The sequence below is a fragment of the Carcharhinus amblyrhynchos genome, chromosome 19, assembly GCF_965287045.1.
Source record: "Carcharhinus amblyrhynchos chromosome 19, sCarAmb.v2.hapA, whole genome shotgun sequence".
Lineage (NCBI taxonomy): Eukaryota > Metazoa > Chordata > Chondrichthyes > Carcharhiniformes > Carcharhinidae > Carcharhinus > Carcharhinus amblyrhynchos.
The window spans coordinates 10,609,181-10,636,228 of record NC_137342.1 but is presented as its reverse complement, the minus strand read 5'-3'; the positions used below and the strand labels follow the sequence as shown (position 1 = coordinate 10,636,228).

The 27,048-nt window shown below is 43.6% G+C and overlaps 1 protein-coding gene across 1 annotated transcript in view; it reads left to right on the top strand.

Moving 5' to 3' along the window:
• Nucleotides 1–4,391: 4,391 nt before the first annotated feature.
• arhgef39 (Rho guanine nucleotide exchange factor (GEF) 39) overlaps nucleotides 4,392–27,048 on the top strand; it is an 86,195-nt gene continuing 63,538 nt past the window's right edge. Inside the window, exon 1 of the mRNA XM_080207816.1 lies at nucleotides 4,392–4,478. Coding sequence (XP_080063942.1) covers nucleotides 4,436–4,478 — 43 coding nt within the window. The 5' untranslated portion in view covers nucleotides 4,392–4,435. The remainder of the gene's footprint in view (nucleotides 4,479–27,048) is intronic.

The window sequence follows — 27,048 nt, the reverse complement described above, 5'->3', positions numbered from 1 at the left end:
CCGTGTCTGCATGGGTTTCCTCCAGGTGCTCCAATTTCCCCCCACCGTCTGAAAGACATGCTGGTTAGGTGCATCAGCCATACTAAATTCTCCCTCGGTGCACTCGAACAGGTGCCGGAGCGTGACTAGGGGATTTTCACAGTAACTTCATTGCAGTGTTAATATCAACCTACTTGTGACACTAATAAATAAAGCTTAATTTTTTTCCAGTTTGTTATTCGCTTCTAAGGACAAGAATCAATCTTCACCACAATGGAGATTCAGCAGAAAGGGTGCTTTATAAACTGATGAAACAGCACTTTACTTAAAGCCTTTAAATGCCCTGTTTGTGATCAGAACTCCCCCACTCACCTGGTGAAGGGGCAAAAGCCCCGAAAGCTAGTGGCGTTGGCTCCAAATGAACCCGTTGGATTTTAACCCGGTGTTGTGAGACTTCTTACTGTGAAACAGGACAGGGGCCAGGGGATGGGGAGATGGAGGAGGGCGGTCTGCCCTCACTCACTCACTCCCCACACAAACCCCAGCAACTTCACCTGCGCCCCGCCCCCAGAGCCCTGGCTCCGCCCCTTTGCGCTGGCCCCGCCCCCAAGCCCGGTGCACTGTGGGTTTATTTCGGGAGCCAATCAGGCGCCGTGCGGAGCCGGAAGCGGGAATTTGAATTGAAATTGCGGAAGTGGCGGCAGCAAAAGGTAAAAAATGACCGGGGCGGCGGGTCAGTCCCAGTGTCCGGAGTGGGGCGGCGGGTCAGTCCCAGTCCCAGTGTCCGGAGTGGGGCGGCGGGTCAGTCCCAGTCCCAGTGTCCGGAGTGGGGCGGCGGGTCAGTCCCAGTCCCAGTGTCCGGAGTGGGGCGGCGGGTCAGTCCCAGTCCTAGTGTCCGGAGTGGGGCGGCGGGTCAGTCCCAGTGTCCGGAGTGGGGCGGCGGGTCAGTCCCAGTCCCAGTGTCCGGGGTGGGGCGGTGGGTCAGTCCCAGTGTCCGGAGTGGGGCGGCGGGTCAGGGTCAGTCCCAGTCCCAGTGTCCGGAGTGGGGCGGCCTGTCTCTGGTGTCCGGGGGTTGGGGAGGCTTCTCTCACTCAGACAGAGGGTAGGGTCGCCACTCTGAGCCACAACCGAGTTGTTCTCCTGAGGCACCGAGTCTCCCTGTCCCTGAGCTGAGCAGTTTGTTGAGAATGGGCATGTGTGTTTCAGGGTAATATCTTTGTTTGTTCTTTCATCATATTCAGGCTAATATATGTGTGTGGCCCATCCCTCATCGTCCTTGTTAAGCTGTCCCAGGGGGCAGTCACTAGTGAACCACATTGCTGTGGGTCTGGACTCACAGATAGACCAGGCTGGGAAAGGAAGGCAGATTTCCACCCAAGGGAGCGTCTATGGGCTCGATTGGTTTGACAAGAACAGATGCTTTCACAGTCACCGTTACTGAATTTAATTTTCTATTCCAGGTTTTACTAACTGAATGTAAATTCCATCAGCTTGATGTGGTTTGAACCTATGTTTCCAACCTGTGTCCCCTGACTAGAACAGAAAATGCTGGAAAATCGCAGGTTTAACAGCATCTGTGGAGAGAGAGTCACCCAGACTTGAAATATTTTCCCTATTTTGTATCTAGAGATGCTGTCAAATTTGCTGAAATTTTCCAGCTTTTTCTGTTTTTGTTTCAGATTCCAGCATCTGCAGTACTTGGCATTCACCTCCTCACTACTAGTCCAATGATACTACAATGTCATTATGACGCCAAATGATTTCATTTGTTATCGTCACATACATTGGGAAAAATATTGTTTCTTGCGCACTATACAGACAAAGCACACTTCATAGAGTACACAGTGGAGAAAGAAAGAAGAGGGTACAGAATATAGTGTTGGCAGTTACAAATAGGGTGCAAAGAAAGATCAGCTTAACATATGATAGGTCCATTTAAAAGTCTGATGGTAGCAGGGAAGAAACTGTTCTTGAGTTGATTGGTATGTGATCTCAGACTCTTCTATTTTTTCCTGAGAGAAGGTGGTGGGAGAGAGAATTTTCCAGGGTACGTGGGGTCCTTAATTATGTTGGCTGCTTTTCCAAGGCAGCAGGAAATGTAGACAGTCAATGGATGGGAGGCTGGTTTGCATGATGGAATGGGTGATGTTCACAACCCTTTGTAGTTTCTTGTAGGTCTTGGGCAGAGTAGGAACTAAACTGTGACACAACCAGAAAGAATGCTTTTTATGGTGAACGAGAATAAAAGATAGAATGCTGGTGACAACTCGCAAGAAGTTGTCACGCTCCGGTGCCATCTTGAACTTTTTCAAATGAGTTGGAAACAACCTCATGTTAACAGTAAATTGCAAGACAATGGGTGTTGCTAAAAGACAAATCCTCAGAGTAGGCATGTGGGAACAGAAAAGAGAAAGATTTGTACTCTGGGCCATTACAACATGATTATCAAAGAAGGCCTTTGTGTTGTACTGGCTCTCTGAATGAGCGCTATAACCTACTGCTATTCTCTTGTCTTTTAATTTGAGTTTGTCTACTTGGTTTGACTTAAAAGACCCCTACAGTCCAAAAGGAGGCCATTTGGCCCATTGAGTCTGCACTGACCACAATCCCTGTGACCCTGCAGTTGTTTCTAGTTGCTAACCACTGTGCCATCTTGCCACCCCTTGATTGAACCTGCCTTCACTCCACATCTGTGGGTCAGACCAAAAAAGAACGGCAGGTTTCTTTCCTTAAAGAACATCAGGATGTGTTTTTGTGATAATCTGGTAGTTTCACAGTCACCATGACTGTTACAAACTTTCAATTCTGCATTTATTTAATTAATTGAATCTAAATTTCCCAGGTTCCACAGTGCGATTTGAACTCATGTCTCCAGATCATTAGTCCAGTAAATAACCACTATGCTATCATAACAACCAAAACCTTTAATATAATCAAATGTACACTGAGGTGCTTCACAGTGCTAAGGGCACGGCTGATGGTGAATGCCAAGTTGATCAATTCCCAGAAGGGAAACTTGCAACAATGACAGTGGAAAAATTGAGCCACTTTACGTGACACTAAGACAAATTACGGGGCCCATCTGATAGAGATATTTCTAATGTTTGAAAGATGGGACAAGGTGGGCTTTTTTTTTAGTAATTAAATGGTTAAGCATATGGACCCATAGATATTTAAGAATACAGCAGGGAAATGTCCTCGAATAGTAAATTGTGAGATGTGAAATTTACTTAAGGGGGTTGTGACTGAGGCTGAAACTATATTAAAGATTGGAAATGCAGGTGAAGGAAAGGGATAGAAAGTACACGGGAATCAAGTGGGTAATGTGATTAGAACTATTTGTTGCATTGAAAATAAACACAATTTGATTGCAGAAAATGACCTGTTTACATTTTGTATCATTTACGTACTGTAATGAGTAACAGCTAAGAGGCATATTTAAGTTGGGTTTCTGCTGTCCTTTATATTGCTAAAGAATAGCATGTTCTTTTTCATGTTTTCATTGCCGCCGGACTGGGCACTACCAAAGCTTGAATCCTCTATCTTCAGCTGACCTCAGCTCACTGTTGACTATGCCTACTCACCTTCCATCCCTGACCTTGCTGGCCAACTTCAATCATTCCCCAAACCACAAAGTTCATAATCCCCATCCTCATGTTTAAATCCCTTTAGGATTTCGCCCCTCCTCCTTATCTCGCTCACCTTCTCCAGGCTGACAATCTCCACACCTCGAGTCTTCATTTCCCCCTCGCTGGTGTCTGATCACCCCAGTATACGCCACTGAGGATTGTGCTTTCGGCCACTTGGTCCCCATGTTCGGGAATTCCTTCCTTGCTCTGTACTTCCTTTGTCCATCTTTGGTGGCCGTGTCTTCAGCTGTCTTGGCTCCAATTTTCTGCAGTTCCCTCCCCAAAACCTGTCCAACTCCCTCCTTGTTTCAAATCTTTATAACTTACTTCTCCCTTGTTAACATGACAAGCAGTCACAGTCTTAGGATAAGGGGTAGCAAATTTAAAACAGAGTTGAGGAGAAACTACTACCCTCAAAGGGTTGTGAATCTGAAATTCCCTATCTCAAAGTGCGGTGGGTGCTGGGACAGGTGAGTTAAGGAGGCGTTAGACAGACTTTTAAGTGGTAATGGGTTTTGGGAAGAAGACAGGGAATGGGGTTGAGGAGAACGTTGGCCATGATCGAATGGTGGAGCAGACTCGATGGGCCGAATGGCCCAATTCTGTTCCTATATCCTAAAAGCTTATTTCTCGAAACACAACTTTGAGTATTTCTGAATATCCTTCGGTGCTCAATTATCTCTTACGCGACCTTGTGTTTTAAACTTCCACTATTTGTGAAAAAAGGAGCGAAAATGAGCCCTGATTTTAATTGAGATTCATTCTTTCTTTTTCTAGGTTTCTTTTCTTGACCGGGAAATTGTTCAGGAAAATATCTCCATGCGATCATGTCTGCCTCCTCGTATCGCGCTCCCACAAAGAGACATCCGAGTAAGTGTTTTTTTTGGTCTACGAGGGTTAATGCAACCCTATTTTCGTGACTATTGTTAACACCTCAGTGCGGTGCGCTGAGAGTTACAGATGCGTGACGCTTGAAATTTTCCACCAAAATTCTCGAGAGCTCCAACGATATCATTTTTGTGGAGAACCGCTCCCCTTTTCAGGCGGCAAGTGTGTTAAGCCATCGGTACATTTGTGTAAGAAATAGCATCAATCCGTTCCACAAGTGGTATAAGCAACTGCCTTTTCTGGGAGTTCGGAACATAGAAGCCGGAGTAGGCCGTTCAGCCTGCTCTGCCATTCAATACGACCGAGGCTGATTGTTCTCTTCAGTGTCCTTTTTCCCACCCTTTTCCCGTATCCCTTTCCAGAAATCTGTCACTCTGTTTTAGTTTCAGGTTCATGATGTGGAGATGCCGGCGTTGGACTGGGGTAAACACAGTAAGAAGTCTCCCAACACCAGGTTAAAGTCCAACAGGTTTACCTGTTGGACTTTAACCTGGTGTTGGGAGACTTCTTATTTAGTTTCAGGTTCCGCAGCCCTCTTGGGCAGAGAATTCCAAAGATTCGGAACACTTTAAAAGTTTTTTCCTCATTTTGGTCCTAGGTGGCTTCCTCCATTTTTTAAAATTTTTCCACTTGATTTTAGAACTCCTCAACCAAGGGAAACATCTTCCCTCTCTGGCCCTGTAAGCATTTTGTAGATTTCAATGAGATTACCTCTTATTCTTCCAAACTCTAGAGAATACAGACCCAGTTTCCTCAATCTCTGCTTATAGGACAGTTCTGTCATTCCAGGCACAAGTCTAGTGAGCCTTCGTTGCACTTTCTCTATGGCAATAATATCCTCCCTGAGGTAGGGGGAATCAAAACTGTACACAGTATTCTTGGTGCAGTCTAACCAATGTTCCATACAATTGAAGTAAATCTTCATTACTCCTGTACTGAAATCCTCCTGTGATAAAGAGTAACATACTATCTACCTTTCTAACAGTTTGCTGCACCTGCACGTTAGCTTTCAGTAACTTATTGACGAGGACACCCAGATCCCTTAGTACATCTGCACTTTCTAAACACCATTTAAGAAGTTCTCTGCGCATTTGTTCTGTCTGCCAAAGTGGATCATCTCTGATTTTTCTAACTTATTTTCCATCTGGTCCAAATCCCCTTGAAGCCTCTTTGCAACTTCATTATGATGCACATTCCCAGCTAGCTTTGTGTCATCCCTGAACTTGGAAATATTATGCTGTTGTTGAGTTGCTATGCATTGCCCTATATCTCTGTGTGGTACAGAGCACCTGGACTGTAACAATGGAATCTGCCGGGAGCCTGAACTGGAGTATTTTATCAATCTTATACTTAGACTGAGTTGGTACTAAATGACGCCAAGTTGAGTGTCAATCATAAGCAGCTTTATGTGGATATGTACAGAGTCAAAGATATGTTCAGGGTTAGCTGATTAACTTTAGTTGTGTTGGTACAAAGACGAGAGTTAACATTCTAGTGGAGCGTCGTAATTTAAACAACTCACCGTCATCCAATATTGGGTCAGAGCTGGGATTTCACAGCGTTCTCTTGCTTGGATGCCCATGGAGTTCTGTTTGCAAACAGTCAACAGTGCGTGCATTTAGCTTTATCTCTGACTGTTCACAGTCAGGAAGAAGTCAAAACTCTTCCAACATTAAGGGTGCAAAGTGTTTGTTTCCGAAGAGGACAAGCCACTGATTTGCCCTTTGATTGAGCTCTGGGATAAACAGCTCAAGGATCTGCATGCCTCCTGACATTGAGTACTCAACCAGCACAGTACCATCGTGGGGAGCTTTAACTCAAAGTGCATTATTAAGATAGCTAGATTGTTTGTGTGGGTAAATGACCAGGGAAGGCATTGGCCTAGTGGATAAAAGCAAATTACTGCGGTTGCTGGAATCGGAAACCAAAGGAAAAGATACTGGAAAATCTCAGCAGGTCTCAGCAGGCATCTGTGAGGAGAGAAGGGAAACAAAGGCTTTGACAAAGGGTTATCTGGACTCGAAACGTCACCTCTTTTCTCTTCTTACAGATGCTGCCAGACCTGCTGAGATTTTCCAGCATTTTCTCTGATGGTATTATCACTAAGACTATTAACTCAAACTCAGCTGCTCTGGGGGCTCAGATTCAAATCCCGCCATGGCAAATTGTGAAATTTGAATCCAAAGATTTCTGGAATTAAGAATAAACTTATGTCCTTGAAACCATTGTCGATTGTCCCATCTGATGTCCTTTAGAGAAGGAGATCTGCTGTCCTTACCTGGTCTGGCTGACGTGACTCCAAGGCCACGGCAATGTGGTTGACACTCAACTGCCCTTCGGCAACGAAGGATGGGCAATAAATTCTGGCCCAGCCAGTGATGCCCATGTCCCATGAAAAGGAAAAGTCTGAAACAAGACAGATGGACCAACAAAGCCTACATTAGTTCCATGTATTCACTTATTTTGCCACTAAGTAAAAAAGAATGCTCCAAGAGGTTGTGTCTTTAAATGATACAAAGCATGCTCTTGACGGCACTAAATCTTTTGCGGTTCGCTTGTGATGATCACATCAAAGGGTTAAATACTTGAGGGCCCTTTTGCATCCCCCTGTTGGAGTAATCAAGATGAATGAACAGGGATTCTGAAGATTAGAACTGTGGGATTCCACTCTCCAAACGCTGGCCACACAAATGCTGTGAAATCTCATTTCTTTTGGTCTTCTTGCCAGCTGGTTATGCTGATAACTATAATTTATATTTTGCTGAGTGCCCCATTAGTCCTCGACTAATCCACAGCCATGCTCCTCTGGACTCATAGAAAAGTAATTTTTTTTTCCAAATGTTGCCTTGTTCTGTCCTCCAGCAGAATCGAGGACATTACAGATGGAACAAATATCGTGCCATACTGTTTCTGCAATTATACTAACTGGGAAAGGAAGAAGAATGAAAAAAAAAATAGAGTGGATGGGGAAAAAGAAGTGTGATGACCTCCTATTCTTGCCCTGCCCACCCACCCACCACCACCACCACCCCCCTGCATTTTGACCAGCTTGGGGCAACTCATGTTGAAGCTGACGTAGTGCCGGCTGTCAGTCACCTCAGTGCTTCTCGTATGCGCGTTAGCCACTGTTCTGCAGCTGCTGTGGTACGTGTGGATTTGCCCAGGTTCTCTCCTCCACAGGCTTTACCTGTGGCTAATACAGCTGGCATGCTACCCACTTGGCGATGGCGGAGGGTATTTGGTCAGAAGCTGTGCTTGCATTTGGGCTAAGGGGTGCTTTTCCACGTGCACAAAGGTGTTGACCGAGATCCTGCGTGATCAGCTTGGTTAGACACAATAAAGACAGCAAAATTTAGGATAACGCTACTCTATTCAGAAGAACTAGTTTAATTGCGATTTCTGAGAATATAGTACAGAGATGATTCAGACTCACACTTGTGATCTAGGTATGACCCACACTTGTGAGGGAGCTGGCAGGCTTCACTCACTCGATACTGATAACATCGTCATCTCTGAGTTCAGGGTCTTCTTTCTGCAGTGGTTCCTCTTCTCGGAGCTCAGGGATATCCTCCTATAATGGTTCCTGGGTTGTAGTGGTTTTTTCTTGCATGCTTTGAGAGCCCGTCTTTTCTACAAAGTCAGGAAAGTGCAACTGCCACTTGCCCCTGTTAGGTTTCTGCATCAAGCTCACATAACGTCCTTAGTTGGTACTTTACTGCTATATTCGCCTGTCTGCCTGTCACTAAGGCAAACTTGTCTGCTTTCTTGCATCTCTGTAAAAACTTGATGTCTGTGTCGAAACTGGCAGCCATTAACCACGAGCCTTTCTTAGCAACTCGTTCAAGTGACGCAGAGTCCTGGGAGCGACGTATTTTTCGGATGAGGGAAGATATACATAGATAATTATGAATATAAGAATTAGGAGCGGGGATAGGCCATTTGGCCCTTTGAGCCTGCTGTGCTATTCAGTAGGATTAAGACTGACCTGCCTGCTGCTTCAACTCCATATCACGCCCCCCTCAACAACTTTTGATTCCCTTAGTCCAGAATCTATCTACCTTTGCCTTTTAAAAGAAACTGCACCTGCCTCCACTGCTCCCTGGGGAAGATTTCCAAAGGTTCAGCATCCTCAAAAACTTCATCACTGCCTTAAATAGTGACCCCTAGTTGTGGTCTCTCCTACTGGAAAAACATGTTTCAGAATCCACCCTGTCCAGTCCCCTCAGGATCTCTTGTACATTTCAATAGGACCGTCTCTCGCTGTTCCTAACCTCAATGGATATAGATCCAACCAGCCAATCCACCCTTTCCTTGAAAGGTAATAACCCATCCCAGGTATCAATCGAGTGAATCTTCTCTGAACTGATTCTAACACATTTATACTCTTTTTCTTAAAAAAAAAGCTGGAAAAACTCAGCAGGTCTGGTGGCTGCTGTGGAGAGAGAAACAGAGTTAGCGTTGCAAGCCTGAATGACTTTTCTTCAGTCAGACACGGAGGCTACCGGGCCTGCTGCATTTTTCCAGCATTTTCTATTTACATTTCAGATTTCCAGCATCTACAGAACTTTTATTTGAGTGACCAAGCCTCTACACACTGCTTCAGACGTGATCTCACCAACGATAGCAAGACATCCCATGTAGGGCATTCAGAGTAAATTTACCCGTGACTCACGTGGTTGATGGCAGTGGCACCATTAATGTAAAGATTGATCTTGCTTTTAGAAACCATTTGGGGCTGTCAGCGAAGAGTCAGAGGAGTTGCTTGGGATTTACGGAGATAAAAATCCTCAGCCCTTGGGTACAGTGGTTCCTGGTTTGTGAAATTGGAATTAAGTTTTTAATTTATGAAGTGACAGAATTTGAGACTGCAAACCTTTAGGAGTGCCTCAAATTTCTAAAGCCGTCTCCACTAAGCACTCAGATTCATTGTGTAGGAGGGAAACCTGTTATCTGACCAAATAAAATGCTTGCAGTGTGTCCACGTTAATAGTCCACTTACTGTATCTATATTAGCAAAAGCATCTGGTTTTTACTCAAGCTCAAATCTTTTATTCTAATCTCGGATCTCGTTTGGAAATTGAAAAATGGAATTCAGTATTTCCAGCATTTTTTACTTCTGCAGATAACGTCACATTTGAATCATTAGTTGCGTAGGTGTATACAAGTAGACATTGCTCCCATTATTACTGTGCTCTGGAGCCAGCCTAGTTCTCCATTGATCAGAGGCTGCTTGTTTACAGTGTTTTGGCAAGTTGCTGATGTAGTGTTCCCTGGGGATAGACTAGGGGTTAATTACTGTTAAACTCTTAGTGCCGATGAACAATGCAGGCTTAGTGCTACATTAAAAATGACACTACTAAGGAAAGCATGAGGTGAATGGCACTCGGAAGAAACTGGTATTAAAGTGACAGAGACTTGGAGTAGAACTGACGTTCATATTATGAAGGCTATCACATAATTAGGATGACTAGATGCTGGCTTTGTCAGCTGGTATTGTGCGGTATGAATAAGAAAGTATTTGACACATGCTTCACCTGTAAAATTGGTGTTCTTTCAAGGTCATCAGGTCCTTGCTCTATCTAATTGCTTCCTGAATGTAATGCGAGCAGTGGGTCTCCTCTGGCATTGCTCACGGTAGGTCCAACAGTTGCACCATGTCACCCGCTTTCACCCCTTGTTGCAAAGTGGATGCCGGGGAGGGGACACATTGTTATTCAAGGATTTAGATATAACTTTGTGTGGGGAAAAAAACCTCCAGACAATTAAGTTTTTTTTTGTTAGTCCAAAATGTGCAAGTTAGGTGGATAGGCCATGCTAAATTGCCCTCTAGTGTCCAAAGATGTGTACGTAATGGCCTTTTACCTACAAGTGGAAAAGGAAGATGTTGAAAGTTTTGATTACTTGGCTTAAAATCATGAATAATAAAAAGGATGTGACACATCAGGTGTGATTTGATAGACAGGAAATGTAGAGACTTGCATTATGGGAGCAGATTTACGAGCTGGAGTTGGCCACTTAGTCCTTTGAGCCTTGTCTGCCATTTGATAAGCTCATGGCTGATCTGGTTGTGGTCTCAACTCCTCATGTCTGTCTCCCCCGCCACTCTCCATAACCTTCACCCTATTCCATCAAAAATATTCCTAACTTAACTATGGTAAGAATCAATGATCCAGACTTTACTGCTTTCCGGGGGAGGGAATCCCACGATTAATGACCTCCTGAGAGAGTCCTCCCTCCTCATCCCCATCTTAGTCTTAAACGGTGTCGCCATTTCAAACCTCTCCCCAGCAAGGAGAAACGTCTTTCTGATATCCACCCTATCCAATCCCCTCAAGACCCTAACATATTTCAATAAGATCACAGCTCATTCTTCTAATCACCAAAAGGTTACAAGCCCAACCTGTTCAACCTTTATTCAGAAGATAGGCCCTCAGTCCCAGGAGTAAGTCAAAAAAACCTTCTGTATCCAAACATGTGCGAGTTAGGTGGATTGGCTTTGCTAAATTGTCCTTTAGTTTTGGGGGGGCTAGCTAGGGTAAATTTATGGGGTTATGGGAATAGGATCTTGATTGGGATTGTGGTCGATGCAGACTTGATGGGCCAAATGGCCGCCTCCTGCACTGTCGGATTCTATTAACTGTTTCAATTACATATTTTTTTCAAACATGGAGACCAAAACTATATGCAGTCTGGCAGATGTGGTCTCACCAAGGCCCTGAACAGTCTCAGTATTCCATTGTTTTCGCAATAAACATCATCGTTCTATCTGCCTTTCTAAACACTTGATAGTCCCATAGAATCTCTACAGCGCAGAAGGAAGCCATTCAGCCCATCGAGTTTACACTGACAACAATTCCACCTTATTCCTGTGACCCCCATGTTTTTTGCCCTGCTAATCCTCCTGACACTAAGGGGCAATTTAACATGGCCAATCTGCCTAACCTGCACACCTTTGGACTGTGGGAGGAAACTGGATCACCCAAAGGAAAACCATGCAGACATGGGGAGAATGTGCAAACTCCACACAGTCAGTGACCTAAGGCCAAGATTAAACCCGGGTCCCTGGCATTGAGAGGCAGCAGTGCTAACCACTGCGATGCTGTAGTCCCCCAAATTTTGCTGTAACTGCAGACCAATCTTTTTGTGATATCCCCAGAAATTGCCCATTCCGAGTCAGGGAGATGCCCCATATTGTACAGATATTATTCCATGTAAAAGAAAACACAAAGTTTTGACTAAAATGTAGACGTGTATCCCTTTCAGGCTATGATGAAGCCTAATTGCTGTTAAATAAATGTTGGGTGAGCTCTGAGGCTTGTTAGAGGGACTGTACACTTACACTTTGAAGTAAAACAGAGAGATTTGACAGACAACAAATGCAGACTCGAATGATCACTTCTATAATGGAAGTGTTATTGTTCATTGCGTTGTGGATATGCTATTATCACAGGAGTGTTATGTCATTTCATAAGTAATGTAGCATCACGGCTACTGATTTGTAACATATATTACATTTATTTTGGGATTTTTAGTATTATTTTGGAGATCAGATTCCGTGAAAACTATAATTGAAGGCTTAGATTATGTTATTATTTTGTTCATTTTATTATACGGCCATCTGGCCATGTGTCTAATTTCTGTTTTTTGTTGCGTTCAGGATGTACGAAGAAATAGTTGGGAGCTTGGAGTGCTTTTGGATGTAATTCTGTGAGGCTGTGGAGAGTTAATTGACTTTACTATCAGTTATGGAGGCTTTCATAGGCTTTGGCAGCCTAGCGGAGAGTTCCTGAATGTGGCAGCCCTGTGGAAGACAAGCTTGGGTACTAAAAGCCCCAATAACAAGCTTTGAATCAATGAGTCTGTCTCTGTCCTTCAGTGTCTCTTGTGAGAGTCCTTAATGCAATCATTTTAAGCCGTCTCAGTTGAGTTCCGAGTTACTGTGTGTCTCGAAAGCTGACAGTTTGCCACTAATTAACAATCTTAGAGGTCGCTTTGGAAAATGTGAAAAGTGCACAGCAGTTTATTTATTTATTAGTCTCAAGTAGGATTAACACTGCAATGAAGTTACTGTGAAAATTCCCTGGTCGCCACACTCTGACGCCTGAGGGAGAATTTAGCATGGCCAATGCACCTAGCCAGCATGTACTTTGAAGCGTGGGAGGAAACCGGGGCACCCGAAGGAAACCCATGCAGACATAGGGAGAACATACAGACTCCGCACAGACAGTGACCCAAGCCGGGAATCCAACCCGGATCCCTGGTGCTGTGAGGCAGCAGTGCTGACCACTGTGCCACACTCCTTGAGATTGTATAGATGGATGTGAACTGCTCAATCCTAAAGTCTCAATGAGCATTTTCAGAACATCCTACGAAGTTTCGATGTATTTCCAGTGTAACAACACACAGTTGCATTGGAGTTTTGTCCGGGAAAATTTGCATGTACTACGACTGATTTATACCACTTGTATGTCAAAGCACCGCTGCACTAATTTTTCCCACTTGTGACAGTGCCTCCCACCCCATACAAAATACCAAAGAATATGGCAAATGCGCTTTGATGAAGTCATGAAACATTGGCTCTTCTCTTTCTCAGTAAAAAGTCTGACAACACCAGGTTTAAACCTGGTGTTGTCAGACTTTTCACAGTGTTTACCCCAGTCCAACGCCGGCATATCCACATCATCTCCTCTTTCTCCACAGATACTGCCAGACCTGCTGAGATTTTCTAGCATTTTCTGCTTTTGTTTGATTCCAGCGTCCACGGTATTTTGCTTTCACCAGAGAATGAGTCCCCTGCATTCGCACCTTAATTCTGTCATTTTACAAAGCTTTTTTTGTTTAAAGTTCCTTGCTGAGACAGGTACTGTTTTCCATATCTTCCAATGCTTTATTGGATCAGAATTTTCCGCAGCTCTATCTCTTTAATGTGGGCCAAACGATGCCTTACAGCTCCAGGGACCCAGGTTCAATTCCGGCTTCGGTCACTGTCTGTGTGGAGTCTGCACATTCTCCCCGTGTCTGTGTGGGTTTCCTCTGGATGCTCTGGTTTCCTCCCACAGTCCAAAGAAGTGCAGGTTAGGTGGATTGGCCATGCTAAATTGTCCCAGTGTTAGGGGGATTGGCAGGGTAAATGTGTGGGGTTACAGGAATAGGGCCTTGGTGGGATTGTGGTCAGTACAGGCTCCATGGGCCAAAAGGCCTCCTTCTGCAGAACAGGATTGAATGGAAAGTTTGAGGTAAAGTTCAAGATTATCACCTCACAGACGATCTTCTGTAGTGTAGGGATTCCAGGTTAGGAGTAAAAGTTTCCATTTTGGGTTCAGTTGATGGAGCACACCCAAAATTACACCAGTTTGAAAAGTGTTTATTTCTGTCATGAGTTTTTGCTCAAACCCTTTTGCATTTCTTTGAAACAAAATATGCCACCTGAACATATGCATTAGGAGCAGGGGTAGGCCACTCAGCCCATCAAGCCTCTCCGCCAATTAATATGATCAGATCATACGATCTGATTGTAACCCCAGTTCACTCCTGTCTGCAGGTGGCATGGCGGCACAGTGGTTAGCGCCAGGGACCCAGGTTCAGTTCCCAGCTGTTTGTGCGGAGTTTGCACATTCTCCCCATGTCTGCATGGGTTTCCTCTGGGTGCTCTGGTTTCCTCCCACTGTCCGAAAGATGTGCTGGTTAGGTACGTCGGCCAGGCTAAATTCTCCCTCGGTGTACCCAAACATGCACCGGAGTGTGGCGACAAGGGGATTTTCACATAACTTCGTTGCAGTGTTAATGCAAGCCTATTTATGACACCAATAAATAAATTACCCCCGAAAAGTTTCCTTGCCCCCCTCCCTCAATAATATAGCTCTACCTTACAAATATTCAAAGATTGTGTTTCCACTGCCTTTCCAGGAAGAGATTTAAAGATGCACATCCCTCTGAGGAAAAAAAAATTCTCCTCCTCTCTTAAATGAGCAGCCTGTTATTTTTAAACAGTTATTCCTAATTTAAGAATTCACGAATCTCTGTATTTTAAATCAAAAGAAGACCAGTTATTTTAACAGTAATATTCCTTGATACTTTGACTAGGTGTGGTATTAATTTTACTTCAGCTTCATGTTATTTTGTTACTATAAATAAACATTTTTGATTGGTGTGTGTAATCCAATCCCAAAAAGCTGAAGATGACTTTTAAAAAGGGTGCAGAACCGTTTGCTAGTTCTGCAGGGATCAGTTTCTTTGTTTTTTTTTAAATCATTCAAAAGATTTTGTGTAAAAGATTCCTAATGGTGACCTTATGGCCAAAGGAGCCAGCTTAATTTTTAACTGTCTATGTGAGGGCCCGTCAACAAGCCCCCAATGGCGATGAATTAAATTTGGGGCAAAATGGACGCACAGGTGGCGAGCGAAGCGTGAGGTGACGATTTTTGGTTGGAGGGACAATGTCCTTTTGAAATTCTATACTGTCCTAGAATCATAGAATCCCTACAGTGCAGAAGGAGGCCATTCGGCCCATCGAGTCCAGAGTCCCACCCAGGCCCGATGCCCGTAACCCACATATTTACCCCGCTTAACACTAGGATCAATTTAGCACAGCTAATCAACCTAACCCGTGCATCTTTGGAGCGTGGGAGGAAACCGGAGCATCCGGAGGAAACCCACGCAGACATGGGGAGAATGTGCAAACTCCACACAGACAGTGACCCGAGACCGGAATTGAACCTGGGTCCCTGGTGCTAACCAATGCCCTACATGCCACCGTGCCACCCTCTTCATACTTTACAACATTTCCCTTTTTTTGTCATCCATAAACTTCACAATTTTCCCCTGCACACCAAGATCTAGATCGTTAATATATATCAGGGAAAACAACACTCTCTACACCAACTCCTGGACAACATCACTACAAACCTTCCTCCAGCCTGAAAAATTGACTGTTACTCGCTGTGTAACTGAGTGGAAGCTCCCGGCCCCTGTACTTAGTACACATGAATGATTGTTTGATGAATTCAAATGTTAACTTTCGTTATGTGCGAAAAGAAAGAGGAGCTGAAGATGACTGACAGTGTACGTTCCATACTTTCCCAGTATCTGATTTTTGACATGACTTCTGCTTGTTTTGAACTTTTCTCTTTATTCAGACATGTACTGCCATCAGACTTCTGAATGGATTTACCTTTCATCACACTTGCGCAAGGATATTTTGGCCTTGGAGGGAGTGCAGAGGAGGTTCACTAGGCTGATACCAGAGATGAACGGGTTGGACTATGAAGAGAGACTAAATAGACTGGGTCTGTACTCGTTGGAGTTTAGAAGGATGAGGGGGGGATCTTATTAGAGACGTTATAAGATAATGAAAGGGATGGATAGGGTAGAGGTAGAGAGATTCTTCCCGCTTAGAAAGGATAGCAGGACTAGAGGGCACAGCCTCAAGATAAGGGGGGGACAGTTTAGATCGGAGCTGAGGAGGAACTTCTTCACTCAAAGGGTGGTGAATCTCTGGAATTCTCTGCCTGTTGAAGTGGTGGAGGCTACCGCGCTAAATATATTTAAGTCACGGGTAGATAGGTTTTTGACAGACAAGGGAATTAAGGGTTATGGGGAGAGGGCGGGAAAGTGGAACTGATCCACTTCAGATCAGCCATGATCTTACTGAATGGCAGGGCAGTCTTGAAGGGCTAGATGGCCTACTCCTCCGATTTCTTATGTTCATTAAGTTGAGCTTTCTCTACGCCCTAACTATCACTATAACATTGCATTCTGTACTCTCTCCTTTCCTTCTCTATGAACGGTATGCTTTGTATGGTGCGCAACAAACAATACTTTTCACTGTATACTAATACGTGTGACAATAATAAAGCAAATCAATGATAATATTCTCAAGATATTTGTGTAGCATTAGGCGTAAATCAAATTGAAAAAAGTCTCTGTTTCCACTCGTGTCAATGTAAAATTGAGATGAATTTTCCAGATCAAAATATTTGATCATTATTTTGATCAATGGTTATTTGCCAGATTTTTAATTCTTCTTGGGGTCAATTTAGCAATTAAAAACATACAAGAGCTCCGTAAAATTAAGTTCTTCCTGATTTTGCTCATCTTCTTTCCAATTTTTGCCCATTCTCTTACATTCAGAAGACAGTCACTCTCAGAAGGTTACAGTCTGTCTTCAGCCACCTCGAGCCTGTTCCCAGCGCAAATCCTCCAGATGAATGTTATTTGATTGGGAAAGGTCATTTCACTGTTGCCCATTCCTGAACTCCTTTGAATGATGGTTTGAATAGCGATTGGGAATGGGGATCCTTGATGATTATTTCTTCTTCCTTCCCCTCCCGATCAAGCTGTTTCCTGTAACTATTGGAACCGTAGAGTCCCGACAGTGCAAAAAGACACCATTCAGCCCATCGAGGGGGTTTTCACAGTAACTTCATTGCAGTGTTAATGTGAGTCTACTTGTGGCACTAGTAAATAAACTTAAACTTAATTTTGAAGGGAAAATGTGATGTGATAGTCAAATCAGCACGTGGATTAAATCATCATGTTATGAAGCCTGCAGAAAGAATTGCATAAAGAGGCACGAGGAGTGTTTGAAAGGCACGTGCAACTGAAATTGTATCCTACAAAAAACCTTTTTGAATTGACGGTGCAGGAAACTAACTGTTTAATGGCTTGTGCTATGAAATCCATTGCTCCATCCAGTTTCAGCCCACTTGTTTAGTGGCTTCACAGAGTCATAATTACTGTGAAAATCCTCTAGTCGCCATACTCCGGCACTTGTTCGGGTCAGTGCACCTAACCAGCACGTCTTTCAGATTGTGGGAAGAAACTGGAGCACCCAGAGGAAACCCACACAGAGAACATGCAGAATCCACACAGACAGTGACCCAAAGCAGGGGCTCGAACCTGGGTCCTTGGTGCTGTGAGGCAACAGTGCTAATAATCGGGGGCCATTCAAGGTTCACAGATAGCAGGCGAGGCTCCAAAGGCATGCAAAAGATCATATCCCACCAGCAGCCAACGAGAATTTCCTTGCTCCACTAACTATCCAACAAAAAAAGAAAATCATACAGAATAATCTTGCTTTTACAACATTTGTTCTGGAATGCCAAATTACAATTGATAATTTCAAGCTATTCCTATTGATTGGAAACACCATTCTGTTCTTTTTAAATCTGGAATAATCATAACTTTATTCCTCTATGTTATAGTAAAATTGTAACCTTGGTGCATTGAACATCCTTTTCCTCCTTTGAATCATGTTGCTTATTAACTATTTCTTCAACAAAATATTTATTAGGATGAGGTGAGCAAGGGATCTGGAAGGCAGAAGAATAATGGTGAAATATTAACACGAAGGGTGCGGGGTGAAGAAAAGGCTGTGAAGTGATTAAAACAAAAACAGCAAAAACCTCCGTCCTCTCTCGTGCTGGGATTCTCTGGTGTTGCTGAAGTGAAATGGAGAGCAGGGCGGCACGGTGGCTCAGTGGTTAGCACTGCAGCCTCGCAACACCCGGGGCCCTGGTTCGATTCCCGGCTTGGGACACAGTCTGTGAGGAGTCTGCACGTTCTGCCTGTGTCTCGTGGGTTTCCTCCGGGTGCTCCGGTTTCCTCCCACAGTTCGAAAGACGTGCTGGTTAGGTGTGTTGGCCATGCTAAAGTCAGTGTATCTGAACAAGTGCCAAGTATGGCGACTAGGGGATTTCCACAGTAACTTCACTGCAGTGTTAATGTAAGCCTACTGGTGACACACATAAATAAATTTTAAACTTTAGTTCTGGCTGGAACACCAAAGTGGCACGGATGGGATCGGTGGATTTTGTCCTAAATGTAGCATTGTCGAGGACTTCTTGAGGACCATGTTTTTTATATATATCTTGCAAGTATATATGGAGTAAACAAAGGGTGCAAGTATTGAACTATTTATAAGTGATAATGGAAAGGGATCTAGTGACAAAGAAATACTGAGAGTAATTAAAAAAATTGACTCACATTTGTCTTCACCTCGACAGAAGGTGGAAAGCTGCCCACATCAAATATCAGGTTTTCATAAAGGACGAGGGGCGAAGCAGACAGAATACAAATAATAATGGATAATATTACGAAAAGGGTATCACCTCAGAGGTATTTGGACCTGATACCAGTAATAGTGCTGTAGCCTTCGAGTGGTTTCTTCTGTTGGAATTTATAATTAAATGGGAGTGCGTGAAGGTACAAGATTTATAAAATATTGCTAGGTTAACTCTGTGGCATTGTATGTGGAGAGTCAGAGTTAATGTAGTATTTCAGGTCAGGCAGGGTGCAGTTGCTCCCCTATAGGGGTGGGAGAAGGAGGGTTGGAATGGCGGAGATGGACAGAAAGTGGGAACAAATAGAGGAGGATCGGGACATCTTGGGAGTACACAAATGCAATAAGTGCTCTGACGAAGGCTCATCCAGACTTGAAACATTGGCTCCGTTCTCTCTCTCCACAGATGTTGCCAGCTCTGTTATTGTCTTCTGTTGTTCACAGTAACTTGCTCAGTGTTCATTGGGAATGATGAGATTGCTGTTCTCATTCCCCTTCATCACCACCTTCTCCACTTAAAATTGCCTTGTGAACTAAAGCCTCACTAAATGTCTTCAGTTTCTGTGCTGGGACCAATTATAGTTTTGCTGTTTAGCTTTCTGTTTTACACAAAAGCTCTGCTGGTTTTAAGGTCCTGAATTCTGAGGCTGACCAGATGCTTGTCACCAGACTGGTACCAACTCAGAGTCTCTGGCTGAAAGAGCTTTACAAGTTCTGTTAACAATGTGAATACTTTGGCACTCTCTTGGGTCGAGTTCTTCAGGTTAATTTTCAATGAAATGCCTCTCCTTCCCATGTGATCTCATCAAATGGCCGCTTTCCAACAGAACATGGATAATGTGATAAAAGTGCATTGTGTTATTAATGAGCGATATTATACTGAGTGCAGCGATGGGGAAGAATTGAGGATGATGGTTGAGGCATCCACCATTCCCCTCCTGCCCCCATTAAAAATCTGCAGTACAAATCTTGGCGGGATTGTGGTGGAGAGCGTAGGGCAACTGATATCTTGGACCTGGAGAGCCTCCTATGAGACTTTAGATTCTGCACATGCGCAATAGCTCCCTCTGCAGACTGGCTGGTGAATTAAGCCCAGTCCATTTCCTGCAGCAGCTAGAAATGTCTAGTCCATATTTTCAATGTCTAAATCTGTAAGATTGGGCAGATCCGGAACTCTCCCATTTTCACGCTAGCTGGACACTTAGAATCATTCTCGTAAAATTCTATTCTTGGCCTGTACACGGATCGGTGTTGAGGGGATGGGATAGGGTTTAACCCATTGCATTGTGTTGGTGCTGTACCTGAGAAATTATTTCAGAAAGAATGCTGCATGTCATGCCCATTGTAATGACCTTTTCAGAATTGCCATGGAAGAATCAGAGCACAATAAAGGAAATGCGGGAGGAGCTGGGGTGGTGATGATTCGGGGATTAAAATCTGCATTAAGTGGGGCGTGGAGGAACATTTCCCCAGCTAACTCACTGGAGATACCTACGTCCTACAGTTTGATCCTGATACCAAGAGAACACAAAATGTCTGCGTGTCTCTGCCTGAATGGCTCCAGGTAGATCACAATGACTGCCACATAGCTGGAGTACGTGGTCTTCCAGAGTAGACAAAGCCAAGAGCTGAATTGTCTGCTGCTGAAGTTCAGGCAGGAGTAATTCTGTAAATGGAACCTAGGCATTGCTGTTTGAATGCAGTTTAGAAACCTCTGTCTAGACAGGCTCGCCTTCAATTGGGCGACATTGTAGCACAGTGGTTAGCACTGCTGCGTCACAGCGCCAGGGTCCCAGGTTCAATTCCGGCCTCGGATCACTGCCTGTGCGGAGTTTGCATGTTCTCCGCTTCTCTGCGTGGTTCCCTCCGGGTGCTCCGGTTTCCTCCCACGCTCCAAAGATGTGCAGGTTAGGTTGATTGGCCACGCTCAGAGGGATTAGCAGGGTAAATGCGTGGGTTGTGGGAGATACGGCCTGGGTGCGTTTGCAGTCAGTATAGACTCAATGGGCTGAGTGGCCTCCTTCTGTACTGTAGGGATTCTATAAGCTTCTATGAATTTCTGTGACATCCTTTGAGATCAAGTTGATTTTTACTTGGCTGACAGTCTCGTGTGAGGTCCTGGTATGAAAGCTTTGCCACACCAAAAGGGTATTTGCGACATCACACCTGTCTGTGCAGCACATCACTAACCTTGAAGCAAATAACAAAAGCTTACGTGGTAAGTGTTCAGAGTCCTGTTTGCAGGAAACTATTCTGACCTACAAACATGTTGATAAGAACTTTATGTTGTTATTTGTGATTTGACACAATATTAACAAAACTGCTCTGTTCTGAAATGCACCAAGCTTTCACACATGATGAGACGAATAATTTTTGAGTGCAGTCTAATAATAGAGGCACTATTTCAACTTAATTATCATTGATTAACAAGTTAGTAACCACGAGGGGTTAAGTTGATGGAAGAGTTTTATTAGTTAAATTGCTGCTAATATCCAATTTCCATTTGTCTAAACAATAACCAATGCATTGAGATGATGTCAACTGTAAAGTAAAAGGATATGAAAACCAAATTCAGAAACCCTAATCAGCACTCGCTACAGACTCAGCTAAATGCCTTGCTTGTCGTCTGAATTGCGTTCCATTTGTGAATAAATTTGTTCAATGACATATGCAAGATGGTCTGGTCCCTATACATTGAAGGAGAAACACTTTGAGGAATATGTCAAGGGCCTGGATGCATGAACAATTTTCATTTCTCTGGTGAAGAGTGCTGTTTTTGCTGTCCATTTGGCACGGTGGCACAGTGGTTAGCACTGATGCCTCACAGCGCCAGGGACCTGGGTTCAATTCTCAGCTTGGCTCACTGTCTGTGCAGAGTCTGCACGTTCTCCTCGTGTCTGCATGGGTTTCCTCCCACAGTCTGAAAGAAAGTTAGGTGCGTTGGCCATTCTAAATTCTCCCTCTGTACCTGAACAGCGTAGCGATTAGGGCATTTTCATAGTAACTTCATTGCAGTGTTAATGTAAGCCTACTTTGGGACACAATAACTTTTCTAATCTTCTCTTGCAAACGTCCATGTAATGAGCTGTTTTAAAGGTTGAGAACTGAATAGTCAGTAGTGGGTGAGTGAAATTATTCGTGACCAAAATGGTTCTCTAGAATTTCACATCATACTTTATATTTAGCTCAAAATTTATTCCAAAGAATACATTATCTTAGACTATCAACTGTGAATGGATATGGCATTGTATTTGTTCATTGAATTTCTGGTTACCAATGTAAATTTGCTGAAACTTTCAAGGCTGCAAACTGTGATTTGCCCCAGTCTTGATGTCTGTAGAACGAGTGACAATCTGAGGAAAATCTATATTAGTGATGTATTTAATTACAAACCTGATTGAAATTGACAGCCTTGGTGACCTATTTGTGGACTTCGGGTGATAGATTTTCATCAACTTCTTTTCCTTTAGAATCACTTATTGCTCAATGGATTCACTGGTTTATGTTCGGGATCTATTCCTTGAAATGCGGGGAATGTTAGGCCAAAATAAATTTTCTAAACGACAAACGTGTATTTGCCTAGACTTCAAGGATGAAAATCATCTTTGGTTTGTGTTCATACAGGACAGGGCTGTATTTTAAGTGCTGGAACTGAGAAGATCAAATACTTGTTTTCGGTTGCAATGGTTAACTCGAGGAGAAGTCATGTTTGGATTTTGGAGGATTGCAATCCATTTAATTTGCAAAACGTCACATTGTTTTGTTTTTTTCACTGTATTCACGACTGGCAAGTCTTTCAGATTCAGAATGGTAAAATCATTTAGTTTGGAGTGCTAAGTTTAAGTTTATTTATTAGTGTCACTAATAATAGGCTTACATTCACACTGCAATGAAGTGACTGTGAAAAGCCCCTAGTCAGTTATAATGTAGAAAAGCCCAAGGAGGGATAACACAATACCCAGAGGGAAGAGTGATCATAATATCATGGAATTTTATATTGAATTGAGAGTAATTAGTTAAGTCTGAAATTGGGGTCATAATTGTGAACAAGACAAACTGAGGGGTGAGTTGGTTAAGGTAGATTGTGAAATTAGGTGATAAAGTGGCGGTAGATAAGCAATGCCAAGTATTTAAATAATTAATTTGTATTTTAAATGAATGTGCATTTCCTTCAGAATTAAAATCTCCATGGGAAAAGTGGTCTAACATTGGCTAACGCAAGTTCAAGATCGCATTAGTTTGAAGCATTAAGCTTATAACGTTGCGAAAAGCAAATATTGACCCAGTGGACTGTAAAGATTTCAGAATTCAGCAAAAGAGGACCACAAAATGCATATAAAAAATTGGGAAATAAAATTAAGTTAGCAAGAGACAAAGAAACAGATTGCAAATGCTCTGTCGGAATGTAGAAAGGGAGAGTAGTAAAAATATATATCCCTTAGAGATTCTCTTGGAGACAGTGAAACAAAAATCGTAAAAGGGAATAAGGAAACAGTGGGGGGATAAGGCAACAGAAGGGGCATTAAACAATTATTTATGCAAGAGTTTCTGGCCCTTCCCACTAGCGGGATCTTCTAATCCCGCTGATGTTGACCCCGCCATGCGTTCCCTGGCAGTGGGATGGATGAAGCCATGCAAAACAGCATTGATTTTGGCAGCTCTGGAAAATCCCCACGACGGCCAATGGCAAGCCACATCCGGTTTGGGAAAACCCACTGCGGGCAAGGCTGGAAAATGCTGGCTTAAAAAAAAATATTGGTGAGCCAATGGTCTAGTAGGAATGAGGAATTGACAGAAAATGGCATCTGTAAAGAAAAGTCCTGGCGAAAGACGTGGGGCTAAAAGCAAGAAATAGTGGCCGACATTCTAGGAATAGGAGCAGCTGCAGAGATTGTGGATACACCGGTTTCAATCTGCTGGAATTCCCTAGATTCTAGAAGAATCTGCATTGGATTGGAATGTAGCAAATGCAGTACTATTCGAGAAAGTACTGAGTGTGAAAATGAAAAGTGAAGGACATTCAGCCATATCTCAGTAGCAAGAATGTTTTTTTATTTGTGGGACATTTTCACTGGCTGGCCAGCAATTATTACCCATCCCTAGTTGCCCTTGAACTGAGTGGCTTGCTAGGCTTTTCCAGAAGGGCAGTTGAGAGTCAACCACATTGCTGCGGCTCTGGAGTCACATGTAGGCCAGGCCACCTAAGGACAGCAGATTTCCTTCCCTAAAGGGCATTAGTGAACCAGATATTTTTTTCTCACAATCGGCAATGGTTTCATGGTCATCAGTATTCTTAATTCCAGTTTTTTTTTATTGAATTCAAATTCCACCATCTGTCACAGGGGGCGGGATTCGAACCCAGATCCCCAAAACTTTAGCTGAGTTCCTGGATTAATAATCCAGCGAAAATACCACTCCGCCATTGACTCCCCTCGCTGGAGTCTGTGATTAGGAATGTGATAACAGGACACTGAGGAAATGATATGATTAGCCAGCAGTTAACACAAATCTATGAAATGAAAATCAAGTCCGACAAATTTTTGTTGAGATTATAATGAGTAAGGGGGAACCAATAGATGTGGCGTATTTGTATTTTCAAAGAGCATTCAGCAGAAGTTATTGCACAAAATTAGGGCTGATGGGATTGAAGATGACATATTAACCTCACAGTGGCACGGTGGTTAGCACTGCTGCCTTACAGAGCTAGGGACCCAGATTCAATCCTGGCCTTGGGTCACTGTCTGTGTGGAGTTTGCACATTCTCATAGAATCATAGAACCCTACAGTGCAGAAAGAGGCCCTTCAGCCCATCGAGTCTGCACTGAACATAATCTTACCCCCCATCCCGACATATTTTACCCACTAATCCCTCTAACCTACACATCGCAGGACACTAAGGGGCAATCTCTTAGCATGGCCAATCAACTTAACCCGCACATCTTTGGACTGCGGAAGGAAACTGGAGTACCCGGAGGAAACCCACGCAGACACGAGGAGAATGTGCAACACTGACAGTGACCCGAGCCGGGAGTTGAACCCAGATCCCTGGAGCTGTGAAGCAGCAGTGCCAACCACTGTGCTACTGTGCTGCCCATTCTCCCTGTGTCTGCATAGATTTCCTCTGGGTGCTCTGATTTCCTCCCACCATCCAAAGATGTGCAGGTTAGATTAATTGGCCATGCCAGGGGGATTAGCAGGGTAAATATGTAGAGATTGGGCCTGAGTGGGATTGTGATTGGTGCAGACTCGATGGGCAGAATGGCCTCTTTCTGCACTGTTGGGATTTTACGATTAACGCGGATTGATTAATAGACGGACAGTAGGAATAGACTGATCAAAAATTTAGGTTGGTTGGCTTCAGCTAGTCAACACTGAAAGATTTATGGCCAAAGTCTCAGTTATTCACAATCTATGTTAGTGGCTTGGATGAGATGACTGTAATGTATCCAAGTTTACTCGTGATACATAGGTTGGGGAAGTGAGCTGTGAGAAGGCTGTAAAACTGTAGGCAAAGTGAGTGAGTGGACAGGAATGTGGCAAATGGAATATAATGTGGAGAAATGAGAGGTTTTCCACTGTGTTCAGGCAAATAGGAAAGTTGAATATTCTTTCAATAGTGAGAGACTTGGAAACATTGTTTTTTCCTTTTGCAGAATTTAATTGCCATTATACGGGAATCACAAAGCTACCATTCAGATGCAGCAATCAATTAGGAAAGCTGTTTTAGATTTATGTGACAATGATGTTAGATTCCATTACAAATCAGTGTCACATAAGAGTTGTGAAATCTTGCTGTAATTATAAAGGGCTTATGTGAGACAACACCTGGAGCAGTGTGTGCAGATTTGCTCTCCTTCCCTGGGGAAGGATATAGTTCCCTTCGAGGGAACGCTGTGAAGGTTTACTGAACTGATTCTTGATGAGGGAATTCTACGGAAAGAAGTTGAGTAGACTGGGCCTGTATTCCTTGTTAGTTCTGAAGAATGTGAAGTGATCTCGTCGTAACAGAGCACATTGGGGGTTTGACAGGATGGACCTTGGGACACAGTCTCCCCTGGCTGATGAACCTAGAACTAGCGGTCACGGATAAGACTGAGGCGAGTTTTTTTTTGTTGTGAATCTCCAGCATTCTCTAGCCCAGATGACTGACAATGATCAGTTGCTGAGTAGATTCAAGACGGGTCAAAAGATATTAGTACGCTAAGAGTGTCGGAATAGTGCAACAGTTGCAGTTGAGGTAGGAGATCTGTCATAATCTTATTAAATAAAAGCGCAGGCTCGAAAGGCAAAGCCTGCTCCTATTTCTTCTGTCCTTAGAATGTCATTAGCGACTTTGACTAATTGGCCTCAATGCCAAGAGCAGGCTGAAAACTGGTTTGTGAAGGTCGGGAAGAAGTTAGTGGCTTAGAAGGTACTTGAAGATCTCAGTCTACTGATGGCTGAATGAGTGGTGGTGAAGGAAAAAATGCTGAACTATTGAGAGCTGAAGGAGCCAGAGACTCAGATGATGGAGGTTATGCTGAGGGTAGAGGCATTCCTATGGATAATCTTGATCTTTGAGCTGACAGAATGGAATGAAAGCTTTTTCATTCTTTATTCTTGAATACCATGGATATGATGAATCATTAATCCAGGAAAATACACTCACTTTATTCTCCAGCTTGCTTTCTTAATTGCTCAAGAAGCTTAGAATCCCTACAGAGCAGACCGTAGGCCCATTGAGTCTGTGCTGACTCTTGGAAAGAGCATCCCACCCAGGCCCTTCCCCTTTGCTCTATTTCCACACCCATGCATTGACAATGGCTAATCTACTTAACCTACATATCTTTGGATACTGAAGGGCAATTTAGCATGGCCAATCCACCTAACCTGCGCATCTTTGGAGTGTGAGAGAAATCCAGAGAAAACTCATGCAGACATAGAACATCCAAACTCCACACAGACTGTCATCCAAGGCCGGAATCAAATCCAGGTCCTGGGACGGAGACATGGGAATTCACCCTCATGGTGCCATTTAAGGGAACGGGTATGTATTGACGCATTACATATTGACGGCTGGTGTAATATTAACTGCAATTTTGGCTTCAGTGCATTACTGAGGAAGTGCTGCCAAGTGCAGATGCCACATTTTGAATGAGATACAATAAATCAAACCTCAGCTGTAAAAGAACCCATGGCAATATTGCAAATAGTTCTCCAAATAACATTTCTCTAGCAATCTTTGGTGGCTTCCTTCTGTCTTGCAAAGAGATGGCTTGCCCTGTGATGGCCTAACAATCAGCATGACCAAAACGCATTATCTGGCCGCCCATTCAATTGCTGTATGTGGTAAAATAGCTGCTGCCTTGACCACAAAAGAACAAAGAAACGTACAGTACAGGAACAGGCCATTCAGCCCTCTGAGCTTGCGCCTAAAAGAATGACCGTACTTCGAAAGTAATCCACTGATTTGTCATTGAGGTTTACAGCATGGAAACAGGCCCTTTGGCCCAA